Source organism: Chionomys nivalis, chromosome 15 (genome assembly GCF_950005125.1).
Source record: "Chionomys nivalis chromosome 15, mChiNiv1.1, whole genome shotgun sequence".
Classification (NCBI taxonomy): domain Eukaryota; kingdom Metazoa; phylum Chordata; class Mammalia; order Rodentia; family Cricetidae; genus Chionomys; species Chionomys nivalis.
The window spans coordinates 11,320,713-11,335,061 of NC_080100.1; the positions used below are offsets into that span (position 1 = coordinate 11,320,713).

Genomic DNA, 14,349 nt, shown 5'->3' on the forward strand with positions numbered 1-14,349 from the left:
ACTACTCCCGGAGCATGCCAACTCTACAAAAATAAGGTTAAAGTAGGAAAGTAGGCATGGCTTGAACTGGATGTTTCCCAGATTCTCGTTTAAGGTCGCTGTTTCATCTGTATCACTAAGGAAAGGGCTAACTGACCTATGAGAAGCCAAGCACCACGACTGTCCTCTGAGCCATCGTGTTCCTTATGTGTCTCCAGGGACAGCTGGGACATTCCTGCCCCCTTGTTTCCCAATGTCAGCACCAGAACACTTTGTGACCTAGATGTACTCCAGGCATTGCTACACCCAGGGTTTGCCCCTTGCCTTTCTCAGTCTGGGATTCTGAGACAGCAGGTGTCTGAGAAGGGAGGTCACTGAAGACACTGGAGGAGCAAAGAAGGCTTAGAGTGAAGATGGATGGATGGTTCTGAAGAGGCTGTGGAAGAAGTGGATTTTAGAAGGGAGTGCTAGGGTTTGTGGAGACAGATGGCCTTGCTCAACTTCCTCCTATCACCCAAGTCACTAGATTAGGCATTCCTATTCAGGCCATAAAGCCTGAGGACAATATTCCTTCCTGAAATCATTTTATTTTACCCCTTCATTTTTCTGGTGGAGTCACAAATAATTGCTGAAAAACATAAGCAGAGTTTAGAGTCAAAAATTCTTCCTCTGAGTTTCCTTCCCCATTGGTTCTTGTTATATCTAAAGAATTTAGGCAGCATCAGGGCCAGCCAAACACAGAAAACAAAAAATACCCAGATTTTAATTGAAAGAGAAGTTTGGTGACTGAAGAAAATACCAATTTTCAAATCAACCTCTCTGCTTGGAACGTTAGCACTCTACTTTTTCAAACACAAAAATGAGGCACTGTGTTCAAACCCCTACCCTTAACTGAACCCCTTTATGCCCTCTAATCTTAAGTTGAAAATCCAGGTGACTAAAATATACAACACTCTCTGTTTGCATCTGTGTGTTACACAAATGCGTTTTGTGCCCGAAAATCTATTATGGGTTATGCACAAATATAACACATATGCCCAGGACATGAGTACTAAAGCAGAGCAAGCTGCCTGGGGGCTGAGCCCTACTCTGGCTCTTGTAGCTGGTACCTTGAGATATAATCATAAAACCATGGAGGGCAGGTGGCCCCACAAGAGCTTGAGGCTGAAGGCCTAGAAGGGAAGGACATGGTCATGCCATGAAGGAGGAAAACATTCAGAGTGCATTCCAACACCTTCCTTACTGTCTAGAAGGAACATATAATGTTTCAAAAGAGAATTTTGTTATCTTTGTGTGCGGGGTGGGAATCACAATGTTTGTAGACAGGAAGAGATGGTTGTACTTTTATTCACTGAAGAAAACTTTAAACATCTTGAGCTGGAAATAGGAACGAGAAAGTTCGGAGTGCCAGTAAGATGAACCCAAGCCAATGTATAAGAGAAATCTGCCTGTTGTGACCCTGAACCGCCTCTCTGGCTACTCACAGCCTTATAATATGCACGGTGTAGGCATCCTGGCTTGCCTGAGAAGCCATAAATACAGTTAGTCTTTCACACCCACAGGGTCCATGTTCGAGAATGACCCAGCCCAGGCCAGACATATCTGAGGGAAAGGCTTATACTTGCACTGAAGAACAGAAGAGATCTGGGCACCCAGTATTGAGGGTGAGAGACTGGGAGCAACCCCTAGAGATACAGCTGTACTTGTCATTCAGTGCGGTCTGTGGCCTCGCACTAATGCACACATGGGCTTAAACAATTGTACAAAGGGTCAAGAGAAGGTGAGCTAAACACATCCCCTGGAGTCCCATTGGAAACTGGAATAACACATAAACTGTCCACACTAGACCCTCCAGGAGCCCATTCCACAGCTGTCTGGGGAGCTGGGGAGCAGGTGACTCTGTGCCCGCACAACTGAGCCACCATCGAGGGAGGGGTAGATTCTCATGTCCTGTCTGCCATGGGGATGAACACAAGAGTCAGACCACAGTGACTGACGTTTGAACTCAGTCGTGACCTAGTTAATGTTGCTTAAGGATGTGTGTCACTTACATATTATTATTATATATATCTACTTCCGGGAATTTAACAATGGCCCTTCACACCATTAGGGCAGGCACTACGATCAACAATTAATAAACGTAACCTCATGAAACTGAAAGGCTTGTGTGGGGGAGGACGCCCCTACCTTTGTCATCTGGACAAAGCAGCAGCCTACAGAATGGAATTGTTTTTATCAACTCCATGTCTGAAGAAGGACTAATATATAAGATAAATAAGACTCAAGAAACCAGATATCAAAAAACCAAATAGTCCAGTTTAAAAATGAGGTGCAGATCTAAGAAAGGTGTTCTTAATCGAGGAAACTCAAATGGCCGAGAAACCCTTTGAAACTGTGTAAAGGAAAGCATGTTTGTCCCCTCGGCCATTCAACAAATACAACACAATGAGAATGGCACTGTGCCCGTTTCTGGGCCCAGGTCTTAAGGAAATGGCAGTTGATTCTTCCTCCCTTCCAATCTCCTCACTCCCTACTTAAACCATAGTGCATAGCCCATCTCATTTATAAGTGGCACAGTTAATCTCAAAAATGGCTAGAAGATATGGGCAAATCTAGGTAGGATACTCTGGCAGGCGTTTTAAAAACATTCTCAAATTGTTTAGATGCCACTGGAAAATACTTTTAAGTGGAAAATAAAAAAATACATCTATGTGTATATACACATACCATATGCTAAACATACCTGTCAAAAAATTCACCAAATAAGTATAATATAATTACATTATATATGTATAATTATACCCACCATATAATTACATCAGGGTTCTGGGGTTAGAGCTGACCTTTTCTACTTTGTTCTTTCTTTTCTGCATTAACATTTTTATCTCCCCCAACTAAATAACTAAAGTTTCCTTCACTAGAACATCTTCAGTGGGAAGACTTCTTTAGCAATACATTCATGATAGTAAATGAGACTGGCCCTTCAAGAAAAGATCCATGCCCCCATGCATTCTACACAACCTGGAAATACACATCATGAAGAAGTAAAAAAATGAAATGTATTTTGATGCCAAGTTACCGTTAAGAGTCAAAAGGCTTGTGGTACCAAAACCAGGATAGCCCACCCAAATTCAACCTTGTTTTGTCAGTCAGTAGGGATAGATAGACCTGCCCACAGCCTGCCACAGTCAGTCTGTGGTCCTTTGGCATTAAATGATAGAGACCTTCATCATATTTAGTGATGGCAACAAAGACTGTATTACCATTTACTTATAGACTAGAAATCAGCTTCACTGGGGCAGGAATGCCAGAAATCTGTTGGGTCCCTGCAGGGTTCAGGAAGCAGGTCACTGGTTCAGTAGCGGTTAAGATATTGCCCACAAAACAAACTCCCCTGCAATAAGGACAGACTGTAGTGTTCTACATGTTCTTAATCAGGTTCAAATATTAGCCCAGCTGGGTCAAAGTAGGATTTCAAGAGTGATAAATATTTTCCATGATTGTGTGGGAGAACGGAGAAAGATAAATCATTAATTCTTTCAACCAAACTTGAAAAATATCTGTGGTGCCTTCAGAATAGAGAAGATGTAGCCTTGTTCAAACTAGTGCTTTCAGGATACAGAATAGGAACATATATCCTTTATTCAAACTAATGCTGATGCTGATGTTGGCCCATCATCATTTGCGTGGCCTCCACAGGTTCATGAGAGCCACTGTGGGAATTCTCTAACTCTTCAGTGGCCGGGTGAAGAGGGGAACATTTACACCACAAGAATCAGCAAATGCTCAAAGACTGGGCATTCCCTTCCCCAGAGGGCAGATGCTGAAAATCTATAGACACCACTCCTACCCAGGCCCAATCAGGGGTCCTGCGCATGCCTCTCCCACTTATCTGCAGTGTGCTCAGAATCCCTTCTCTTATAGCCTTGTCAGCTTCAGCTACACTTACACCACCCGTCAGCACTCATTTCCAAATGAAAGCAGCACGAATACATTCAAGGACACAAAAACTTAAATATGTTTGCTCATAGGAATCCACCTCAACTGAAGGGCAAAGTACACCAAGCTGGCTTTGACGCACCTGGTCACATTTCTGTGTCAGGTCTAGATTTTTAAGAAATGGCATTCTCAATGGATGGGCCTCATCTGTGACATAAAATCACACCTAAAATCCTTCCAGTATGAACTATTTCAACAATGAAATTATTCTCGAGTTTCCAATTTCTTTTAATCTTCCAAAATTAAAATTCAATGCAATCACTAATAACATTTTCATACTAATTAGCCCATTGTGTGTTTAAAAGAGCCTTGGATTTCTTAAATACAACCACCCTCCAACAGCCCAGAAACAAATCCAGGCTAGACAAGACTAGTCTGAAACTCCCAAGTCTAGAATGCTGACATGATCCCACAAGTAAAATCTGCCACCCCAGACTTCATGGTCACAATGCAAGCACACTAAAAACACTTAGGAAGCTAAATTTTATCATGTATAATACATAAGTGGTTTTCATGTGTAGACATGGATCCCACCCCCAAGATATGCTAATTACAGATATGCAGATATGCCAAAATATAGAGAAGGGACAGAAGACCCTGAAATCCAAGACTGTTGGCAGCAGGAATTTCAAAGACGTGATGCAACAGTCCCCACCACTCTAGAGCAGAGAACAAAAGAAAGATCTGGAAACAGAAACTGAATTCACAGTTCTAGAGTCCCCGTGACATTTGCAAACAAGCTTGTACATCTTCGCAACACCCGAGTCCAGATCTACCACAGTGTCCCTGTAAAGACACCAGAGCTTCAGCACGTACACCAGGTGTTCGCTTGTGTTGCCACTTTAAAGTGTGCCCTTGGCCCTATGGCCTGAAGTGCTCTTACGTAGGGATTCTTTCAACCCGGGGCCATCTTCCCTCTCAGACCCTTTGCTCCAAGACAGCAGGGTCCACACTTACCAACCCATCACTGGTACAGCCACGAGTCAAGGAGTCAGAACTCAACAAATGTCTGCTGTGTAAACAGGTAATTGTGCAGAGATAACTACCCAGTTAGAGTGTCTGCATGACAAGACACACTAAAAGCATAAAACGAGTTGCACGTTTGGACGGATCCCATCCTCATGCCTCAGGCCTATCTCCTTCCATGTCATCTGGAATCGGGGATAGGTGACTCACCCACATCCCATCACCCATCTAATCAGGGCACTTCACAGGGCCAGCCTGGCTGCCACTCTAAGGCAAGAACCAAATGAAGGAGCCGCAGGCCACAGGCTCCCGCATAAGCTTTCCCATAAGCCTGGAGCTAGTCTACCGTCCAGGTTTCCCCTTCTTCTTTGCCATCCAGTGCTTCTGGCTTAGATACCTACCCACCTTCTGGGGCTGCTTCACTAAGGTTTCCCTACCCTTCCCCCTCAGCTCTTGACCTTGAAACTGGTTGTGAGTCCTCCAGTGTTCTTCTAACAGCTTTGACTAAACACAAGGAGGGTTTCCTTTTCCATCTGGTGAATTAAGATGGGACCTGGAGCCACTGGACTATAAGGCACTAGCAGCTGGTGTCTGCGAGCCTGAGGCTACATCCCAGTATGGGCAGGCAGCCCTACCCTGTGGGCTACACTGCTTTTTAGTGTTTGTTCGTTTGTTTGGTTTTCGAAGGGTATTTTAGTATTGATTTTGTTTTATCAAAGACCAAACTTTTATTTAGCACTCCGGGAGTTACAGAGCAATCCAGGACATCAAATTCCAAAATGAGACTCAAGTAACATAATCAGCCTTGATATGAGATTCAATTAGGAACTGCCGCAATGAAGTCCAGAGAACACGTCTGTCAGCAGATTCGTGACTATAATAGTTATTTCTCTTTCAGACGTGGCACCAAAGGACTTATCCAAAGGCACATAATCTCAAATTTAGCAAGAGAAAAATTATCTCCCAATTAAAAATATTTTATTTCTAGCCTAGCTCCAATCTTTCACCATTTCTCCACAGAGAAAGAAAAACCGAACAAACACATGAGACAAATCTAAGAAGAAAATCTGCCAAGTGCTGGGAATAAACGTGAGCTCATCAGAATGAAAAACAAGGGCCAGGGATATGTTACCTCACAGGAGTGAGAGGGGTTCGCACGTGCAATGCAACATTTTACAGTCCCTGAGGGCAATAGTAATTACCATGTATGTATTTACGTGTGTATGCACACACACACTGTCCTTTTCACCTGTTTATATATTTTTTTAATTGCTGAGACTTCCAGAGAAAAAGCTAAAGCTTGTTCAGTTCACATCGCAAATAGCTCCTGTTATTTCTTATCAGCAGTTAGTTACTATTTAATTCTGATAATGCTGCTTCTCAGGAGAGCAGCGCTCACTCCCTTTGCGCCAAGTCTCTCTCCTTGAACTGTCAGATGATAAGGATTCCTGAGCCCCCCTGGTGTAAAAACAATTGATCGATGCATCTCCATTTGCTGAGTATTCCTTTAAAATGCCCAGCTGTCCGAAAGTCCTCATGGAGCCAGAGGGAATGCCTAGGCGTTAGAGGAAAGGGAGAGCCTTGCTTTGGGGAAAGTTCAGAAGTCTAGGGACACAAATGTATGACACCCATGGACCAACCTATCAACCAGTGCGGATGTTTCGATGTCTCTAAAAATGTTCTCTTCGCTAGTCAATCTCTCCATGGACAGTGTCATGCACTGTTACAAAGGACACAGCTGGGAGCTACACCTCGTCTCATTTTCCGCAGAAGCTTGCTCAATAGAATACCAATCTGTCCCTTTTTCATTTAACGGGATTAGGAAAGACAGAAACTGGAGGACCACAGAGAAATGCAGCCTTTAAGAAAACTTCCACAACTGGTTAAATAGCCACACACAACCCATACCCTAGGTCATGATTTACAGAAACGGTCTGAGGAGCTCTTGTTCCTAGAGACACCTGTTCTTTGGCAATAAGATGACCCATGAGCCCTTTCTTTGTTTTGTAATTTTCTCTCAGATTCAAATTTTGGGGACCTCAATTGGAAATCCAGTGGGGACACCGAGCTGATCCCCGTCATGTCTGTCTGGGCCGGATGGGCGACTCCATGGGTACAGCTAGGCTCGAGCCAGCTTGCACTGTTGCCTGCCTGGTACTTACGCCTTAGCAGTAAGAAAGCAATGAAAACATTTACAGCCAGGTACCCAGGGCAGAGAGCTAGCTGAATTTTCAAAACCCATAGCTTGACAAGTGTTTAAATATCAAAATTGATAAATCGGCTCAGTAGTCAGCTCTTACAACTGCCTGTCAAATCTTTAAAATGCAAACTTTAAAAAAATGTGAACTTAGATTTTGACCACGATCATCTCAAGTCAAAAGAAACATCAAAAAACTTGAATTAGACTCACAGTGTACGTGGGGAAATGAGTTTTAAAAGTTCCAGGATGTTATTTCCTTATTCAAGGAAAAATAGACACTTCTTTGCATGTATTTATTTCTGAGCTTAGATTACTAATTTTGTCTCTCTTCTGCTAGCTTCTGCCAAAGAAAATTTCCTAGAATTATAATTTTCATTTAAACACATTTAAACTTGTCACAATATGTTTAAGATGAGCAACAATGAAACAGACTCCAGACAAATAACATGCCATAATTACCTTTTGCCTGGCCCACAGTCGTCGCCTTCAGGCATTTCTGCCCTTTAAGAATAACTGCGGCCGCACCTGCCTCCACAGCAAAGACAGTCAGACAACGCTGTCTTTTCCACTCACCGGCGGGCAGGAGAATTCTTCCCTTTCTGGAGAAAAGGGCTCCTACTCTACTCAGAAAGTCGGTGTTTACAAACTTGCTGAGTGCCTGCCTACTGCCCTGAATGAAGCAGACCAGTGGACGACTGTGACAGTCCCCTGCTAAAAATAAAGAGGTCACCTCTCAGTCCAGGCACTCTGACAGGCAGCTGGGCGGGAGTGTTGCCCAGGGGCCCAGCATTTTCCCTGAAGTCGTGTGAGAAGGTGTCACCAGGGATGACTTCACTCAGCAGCCTGCCTGCCCTCTTTCCGTTTTTTTTTTTTTCCTGGCAAGTTCTAGGCACCTACCAAAGGTGCAGTGGCCACAGGCAGGTTGAAACCTCACTCCAGCTATCAGATCTCCTCCTTTGAGTCACAGGGGGGAGTTGGAGAGCAGAGAGGGAGAGGGAGAGAGAGAGACAGAGAGAGAGAGAGAGACAGAGACAGAGACAGAGACAGAGAGAAGGAGGGAGGGAGGGAGGAGGGAGGGACAGAGAGAAGAAGGAGGGGCAACAAAACAAAGCTGTCCCAGCAATAGAGAGGGAGCTTTGTTTGCAGGATACCTGCCGCTCAGCTAAAAGTCTCTTACTCAAAAGGAGAAAACAAAACAAAACAAAGAAGACAAAACAGAAACAAAACCCCACAAAGTCATGGGGCAGTCAGTTGAGAGGGACACTGATTTGCAAGGAAAGCTCTCTCTGGACCATAGAGGTTCCCCAGTTCACAACAGGCACACACATGACCGTGAGCCTGTGTGCCCACGTGACCAAAGGCCCCCCCCCACTGTGGCGCTGTCGCCAGGGAGCACAGGGAGCAAGCACAGGCACATGACCCTGTGGTGGCTTTGGGGGACTTTATACTTCAGTTGCTTGATGGGCATTTCTCAATCGCTACTCCCTTCAAAGTGCCTTGTTTCCCAAATGCCAGGAGACTCCTTTACCACCACCCAATAAAAACACTGAGTTAAAACCTGAACCCATTCTCTTTTCCTATTTTCCTATTAAGAACATAAGGGAAGACTCAAAGCAAGATCTAATAATTAAAAAGTGATAATTTTTCCTTTTAAAAATGCATATGATCTATTTGTTGTGTTAGATGTCTTTTATGGGGGTATTTTACATGATGACTTTGCTAAAAAATGGTTTTCCAGATCACTGAGGCACTGAAAAGTCAGAGGATTTAAAATAATTTTCTGCTTTCTTTTGGAAAATGTTGGTGATCTTGTGGTGTATGCATGCCAACTTTAAAAGAGAGATACTGAAAGGACACAGTATTTCACACGAAATGCTGCCATTAGAGAGTTCAAGCCTAAGGCCTGAAACACATACGCCTAAGCTGGATCTATGTATCAAATGGGTAACATATTTTCAAATAGGGCATACTTTATGAATCTGCATGTCACCCTTGCACAGGATCATGCCAATCTTCTCTGTATTATTCCAACCTTAACCAAGCCCTGCCAAAGTGACATTCCCCTTCAGAGGTTAGTAGACCAAAGCAGAACAGTCTCCGGAGGCCAAAGCTATGCACTATGTCACTAGACATTGCAGCCTTGTAAGAACTGAGAAGGTAAAACGCTAAGCGCGATTTCCATGATGTCAGCGCTTGCCCTGAACGTAGACAGCACCAGGAGCTAATTCCACTGTCTCACATTCGCTTCTGACAGTCTAGCACTTTGATTTTACTCTGTCTCTCTCCAAGCCCCCATCTATTTCTTAAAAAGCTAAACAAACCTCTGGTTAGCACTGATCTGAAGACACACCCCTGAAGCATATCTCAGTTCCAGAAGAATTCACTGACAGAGTGCCAGCGACTAGCACGAGACAGTATCACCTCTTTGGAGCGCTCAACCCTTGGTGCATTTCCAAATTACTTGCTACAGCTGGATTCCCCCTGAGGTATTTCTGTGGCATTTTGTAAAATTCACAAGGATAAAGATGGAAAATAAGGACAGCACAAGCAACAAGTCTCAGACTGTTGCTACTGAGACTCCGTCTGTTACTTTCTGTCCCGGAAACTAGGTACTGTGGGTCTGCTCACTGCTGTTGACCTGAAAAAATAGTGAACAACCAGAATTTAAAATGACTCAAGGAAACTCTCGCCAAGATTTTCAGATGTTATCGGTACCTCAGAAAGTTAGGTGGGCTGCTGGGGACAGTCGCCTACAGGTTGGAGGCAGTGCCTCTGGCCAAAGCCAGAAGAGCCCTCACAACAGGCAAAAGTCCAAAGCTCGTGTCCCAGACATTTTTGAGGTTTTAGGTTTCCCTCTGCTTACACTCTCCTCAAATATGTGTACATTAACTTTTAGTAATGTATTTTATTTTTCCTTTGACATTCCATATGGCAAAAAAAAAAAAAAAAACCATCCGTCTCCTTTCCATCGTATCTACAGCCTCCACAAATCTACAGTGTAAAAGTTTTATATTGTTGCTATATCCTCAACAGCAGCTTTGAGGAACTCTCAGGCTCCACCAGGAATAACAGGGAAGACCCCACTCCCATCTCTTGGAGATTAAAAAGCAGTCTGAGCAATGAAGGGCAAAAAGCCGCTGCCCTTGTAGAGTGCCCTTGTGTAGGCTGTTCTCATATTCCCTTCCAACTTCACCAGGTATCAACCTGGATTAGTCCCAGGCATTGCCTTCCAGGATAAAAACTAGAATGCTCGCCGCGTCTGAGCTAAGGAAGGCTTTGTGTTTACGTTCTGACTGAGAGGGTGTCAGCAAAGCCATTGGGCAGCTCCAGGGACTTGCAGTAAATGACACCCCGGTGTATTCCTTCTACCTCCTGCTAGAGACATTTCAGACTTGATAGCTGGATCTCCAGAAGCCACTTTCAGTAAGATGTGACCTGTGCAATGGAGGGAAAGCCTGGCAGAGTCCTCATGACAGAGCAGCCGCCTGAGCTGGCGGACACTGAGAGCAGTCAACGACTGGATAACTTTTACCTTTCTGTAAACTGCAAGTGAGACAAAGAGTTTAACGCCACTGTTCTTTTGAAATACCACTGGAGTAGCTCCCTCTCACCCATGGTTTTCTTTTCTATGTTTTCAATCACCCAGACCCAACCATGGTCTAATAATTCCAATAGGAAGTCCTATTAAGCAACAAGCCATCAATTTCATCTTAAATCATCCTGTGATGTCCTCCTTTTTCTGTCCTGACTCTCTTTCTATCCCAGCACGGGGATCATTTTTCTTTTCCAGTACCAACCATGTGTATGTTACCTGCTCGTTAGTCACTTAATAATCATCTTAAATTATCAAAAAGACTATTAAGGTAACTGTAGTGCTTAAATCCAAGTGACCATTATTAAACCTATAATAATGACGCCAAAGTATAAGGTGCTTCCTTTAAAACGATGAGGTAAAAGTTCTTGTCTTAATGAAATTTTGAAAACCGTGCTATGATCTGCAGGACATTGTAGATCTGTACTCTACCTGCTTCATAAATAAAACTTTATCATATGCATGCATGGCTGTTTTACAAAAACAGTACATATAAGGTTCAGTTAATGCGTGGATTCAGATATCCACTGTGGTCTTGGAAGATACCCCTGTGGATGAAGAGAGACTACTGTAGTCAACCCAACTTAACCCTGCCCAAACTATTTCCCTAGGATAAACAGTGGACATCAAAACAAAACAACGCCAGTAAAACTAAGACCAAAAGTAAAGCAGAGATCCGTCCATCAGGCCACACCGTGCGGGAGGAAAGAATTGATGTGCCCTCCTCCCCGGCTGCCACACGAGTCTGCCATGTGTGAAACATGTCAAAAATGCCACTTAAAAAGAATACTATGGGGCAAGATGAAACAACTGTACTAGTTTAGGGGTCCATTTTTTTTATAGAGCTACTAACGCAACCACAGGGGCCCCACCCTAATTAACCTATCAACTCTTAAGTACCTCCGAGTGGCCTCACCTCCAAACATTGTCAGTATATCAATTTGCATATTGAGTTTTCCCTGGACATGGGCCTCTTTCTTGGGAGCACACCGGAAACTCTGCACTTACCCTCTGAGCAATTTTCTGTCCATCAGTCCTCACCCCTCATGACCATCTATCTCCTTGGCTATGCGTTCCCACTCTCTCTCACTGAAAAGTTAAACCCGATTTCTCCCTCCTGCTGCAGAAACCCTTATACATGAGTCTCCCGAATCACCTGTCTTCCCACTCTGTGACGTGCCAGGATAGGTTTCCCGGCAGCAGAAGTTGTCCCTGAGGACAGTGGACAGCTATGACCTAGTAGCTAGGGACACGGACTTTGGACCCGGATGTGGATCCTGGTGGAAAGTCATCGCTTTCCATCCCAGTGACTCTGGCAAGCTCTCCACAAATCCCTGCTTGTGGGCTTCCTGGTGTGACTGAAGTGTCGTCATGAGGAAACAGCAAATGTGCTGCTGCGAACGGCACTACCCTCTGAGTAATGCTAAAAAACACATTAGCAGTCACGTTGTGGCTTCCGGACTGATGATTGGTTGGTTACCCAGGACTAATATTTGGTCGGTTATTCTAGAAGGAACATTAACCTAAATCCCTGGTAATATCACGACATCCAAACTTAGGTACTATATGTACTCCAAAGAGAACAAGCCTTCTTTGCACATTGTGAGCCTGGCTGTCCTCAACACCACATCTCAGATTCGGATGATATCTATCGAAGCTTCGGGGCATCGATCACACTCTCAGAGGCAGCAGTGGCTCAGTCTCTGTGCATGCACCGTGCTGGCCCAAGTCTACAGGGCACTGAAAACAAACAAGGCAGGCTACCTTAGAGAGGTAATTTCTGAATAGTGTCATTCGGTGCCAGTTCAGGCAGCTACTGGGGATAGGCATGCCTTGTCAGCTGATGTCAGGCGGGGTGTCCTGGGATGTTTGTGGCTGTTAGGGAAGGCCCATTCTATTTCAGAGGTCTTATCTCGGCCCTTCTCACAGTCCCTCAGCCAGCTGCAGCCAAGTAAGTAAGCACACCCGAGGTGTGGCTTGGCTCCCTAGTCAGCCCTCAGGCACCTGGATCTCCAGGGGAGTTTCAGGGATTTTCTTGTAGGTAGAAATCTGGCAGGGGTAGCTAAAAGATCCTCTATAATCCACAAGTCCTCAGTGCCAAGACTCCTAGCCCTTTCCCTGGGATCCGGGGGAAGGTCTGCAAGCCTGGCTGGGATGGGAGCCTTCCTGCCTTAGTTTACACAGTCAGGTGCCTTCTGGATTCTTTCAGTATCTTCCTCGTGGGTCAGAGCCAGAGTTCTCCAGATCCCTTCGGGGCTCTAATACTCTTAAAGTTTTATCCCCTCTAACTCTTCGCCCCTTGATCTCAGGCCAGCTCTCCCTTGTAGAGCAGACTGGATGGATCCCTCAGCCAGGGCCTCCTGAGGTGAGCACGTTCCTCCAGTCCCAGCTGCTGCATCCTCTCTGCGTTTCTGGAGGTAATGCCTTGTGATGGGCACCTCCATCTGGGTTTTCCCGAGAGCACCTTAGAACATCAAAAAACACCCAGATATAAACGCATCATTTGCCTCCTACCCTTTCCTCATTATTCCCACCCCTCCCATGTATCTCTGCCTGCACACTCTCAAATTATGGCCCTTTTCTTCTTCTTTTTTTTTTTTTGGATTTTCGAGACAGGGTTTCTCCGTAGCTTTTGGTTCCTCTCCTGGAACTAGCTCTTGTAGACCAGGCTGGCCTTGAACTCACAGAGATCCGCCTGCCTCTGCCTCCCAAGTGCTAGGATTAAAGGCGTGTGCCACCACCGCCTGCTAATGTTTTTTTTTTGATTTTCGTCTTCAGCTGTTTTTACACACACACATGCACACACATACATACACACTTCTAAATATATAAATACAACCGCCTCAGTCTATATAATGTTACATACACCCATATACATACATACATACATACACACACATGCACACATATGACTTTAGGGATGACCACTTGGTATTGGATAACTAATTGGTCTGCTCCTCTGTGGAGACGACTATTTCTCCTGCTCTCAGCCTACAGTTGCCTATAGCTCTTTGTCTAGGGTTGAGGACCATGCTAGTCACTAAGCCTTGTTTGCAGGAACTGTGTTGTAGATGTATCAGCTGGGACTGGGAAACACTGTTTCTAATACTAGCACTCAGTGCCACAAAACGCCCCCAAAATGTATCATTCACAGTAGTGTCCACTGGCCACCCGTGACCCTTGAACACTTGAGATGCAGCTAATCGAAATTGAGATGTGCTGTAAATGCACTCACTGCCTTGTCTTTAGACTAAATGGAAAACATTTAGCCAAAACATCTCATTAATAACTGTGGACAGCACACTGAAAGAGCTCCTTTGAAAATACTGACTAATTACAGTTATAGAAAGTGGTTTCACCTTTTTCTATTTTTAACCCTTTAAAAATACATCTACTATAGCTGATGTTGTTGGATTCTATTAGAACTGATCAAGGGCTTTAATTTGCTACCAAAATTAGTCCAAATAAAACATAAAACAAAAGTTACAGTGAGGGGTTGGGAAGATGGCTCAGCGTTTAAGAACACAGGCTGCTCTTGCAGGGGACCTGAGTTCAATTCCCAGCACCCACAGGACAGCTCACAACCATCTCTAAATTTAGTTCTAGGGACTGA

General features: G+C 44.4%; 1 protein-coding gene and 1 pseudogene across 2 annotated transcripts in view; both read right to left on the reverse strand.

Moving 5' to 3' along the window:
• Window positions 1-14,349, reverse strand: part of Retreg1 (reticulophagy regulator 1) — a 128,702-nt gene that overhangs the window by 26,988 nt on the left and 87,365 nt on the right. Inside the window, exon 1 of one of the 2 annotated variants that reach the window (XM_057790059.1) lies at window positions 7,604-7,940. The exons of the other annotated variant lie outside the window; for it this stretch is intronic. Coding sequence (XP_057646042.1) covers window positions 7,604-7,638 — 35 coding nt within the window. The 5' untranslated portion in view covers window positions 7,639-7,940. Of the gene's footprint in view, window positions 1-7,603; window positions 7,941-14,349 lie in introns of those variants that run through there. 2 annotated transcript variants of the gene reach the window in all.
• LOC130887697 (U6 spliceosomal RNA) lies at window positions 9,100-9,197 on the reverse strand (annotated as a pseudogene).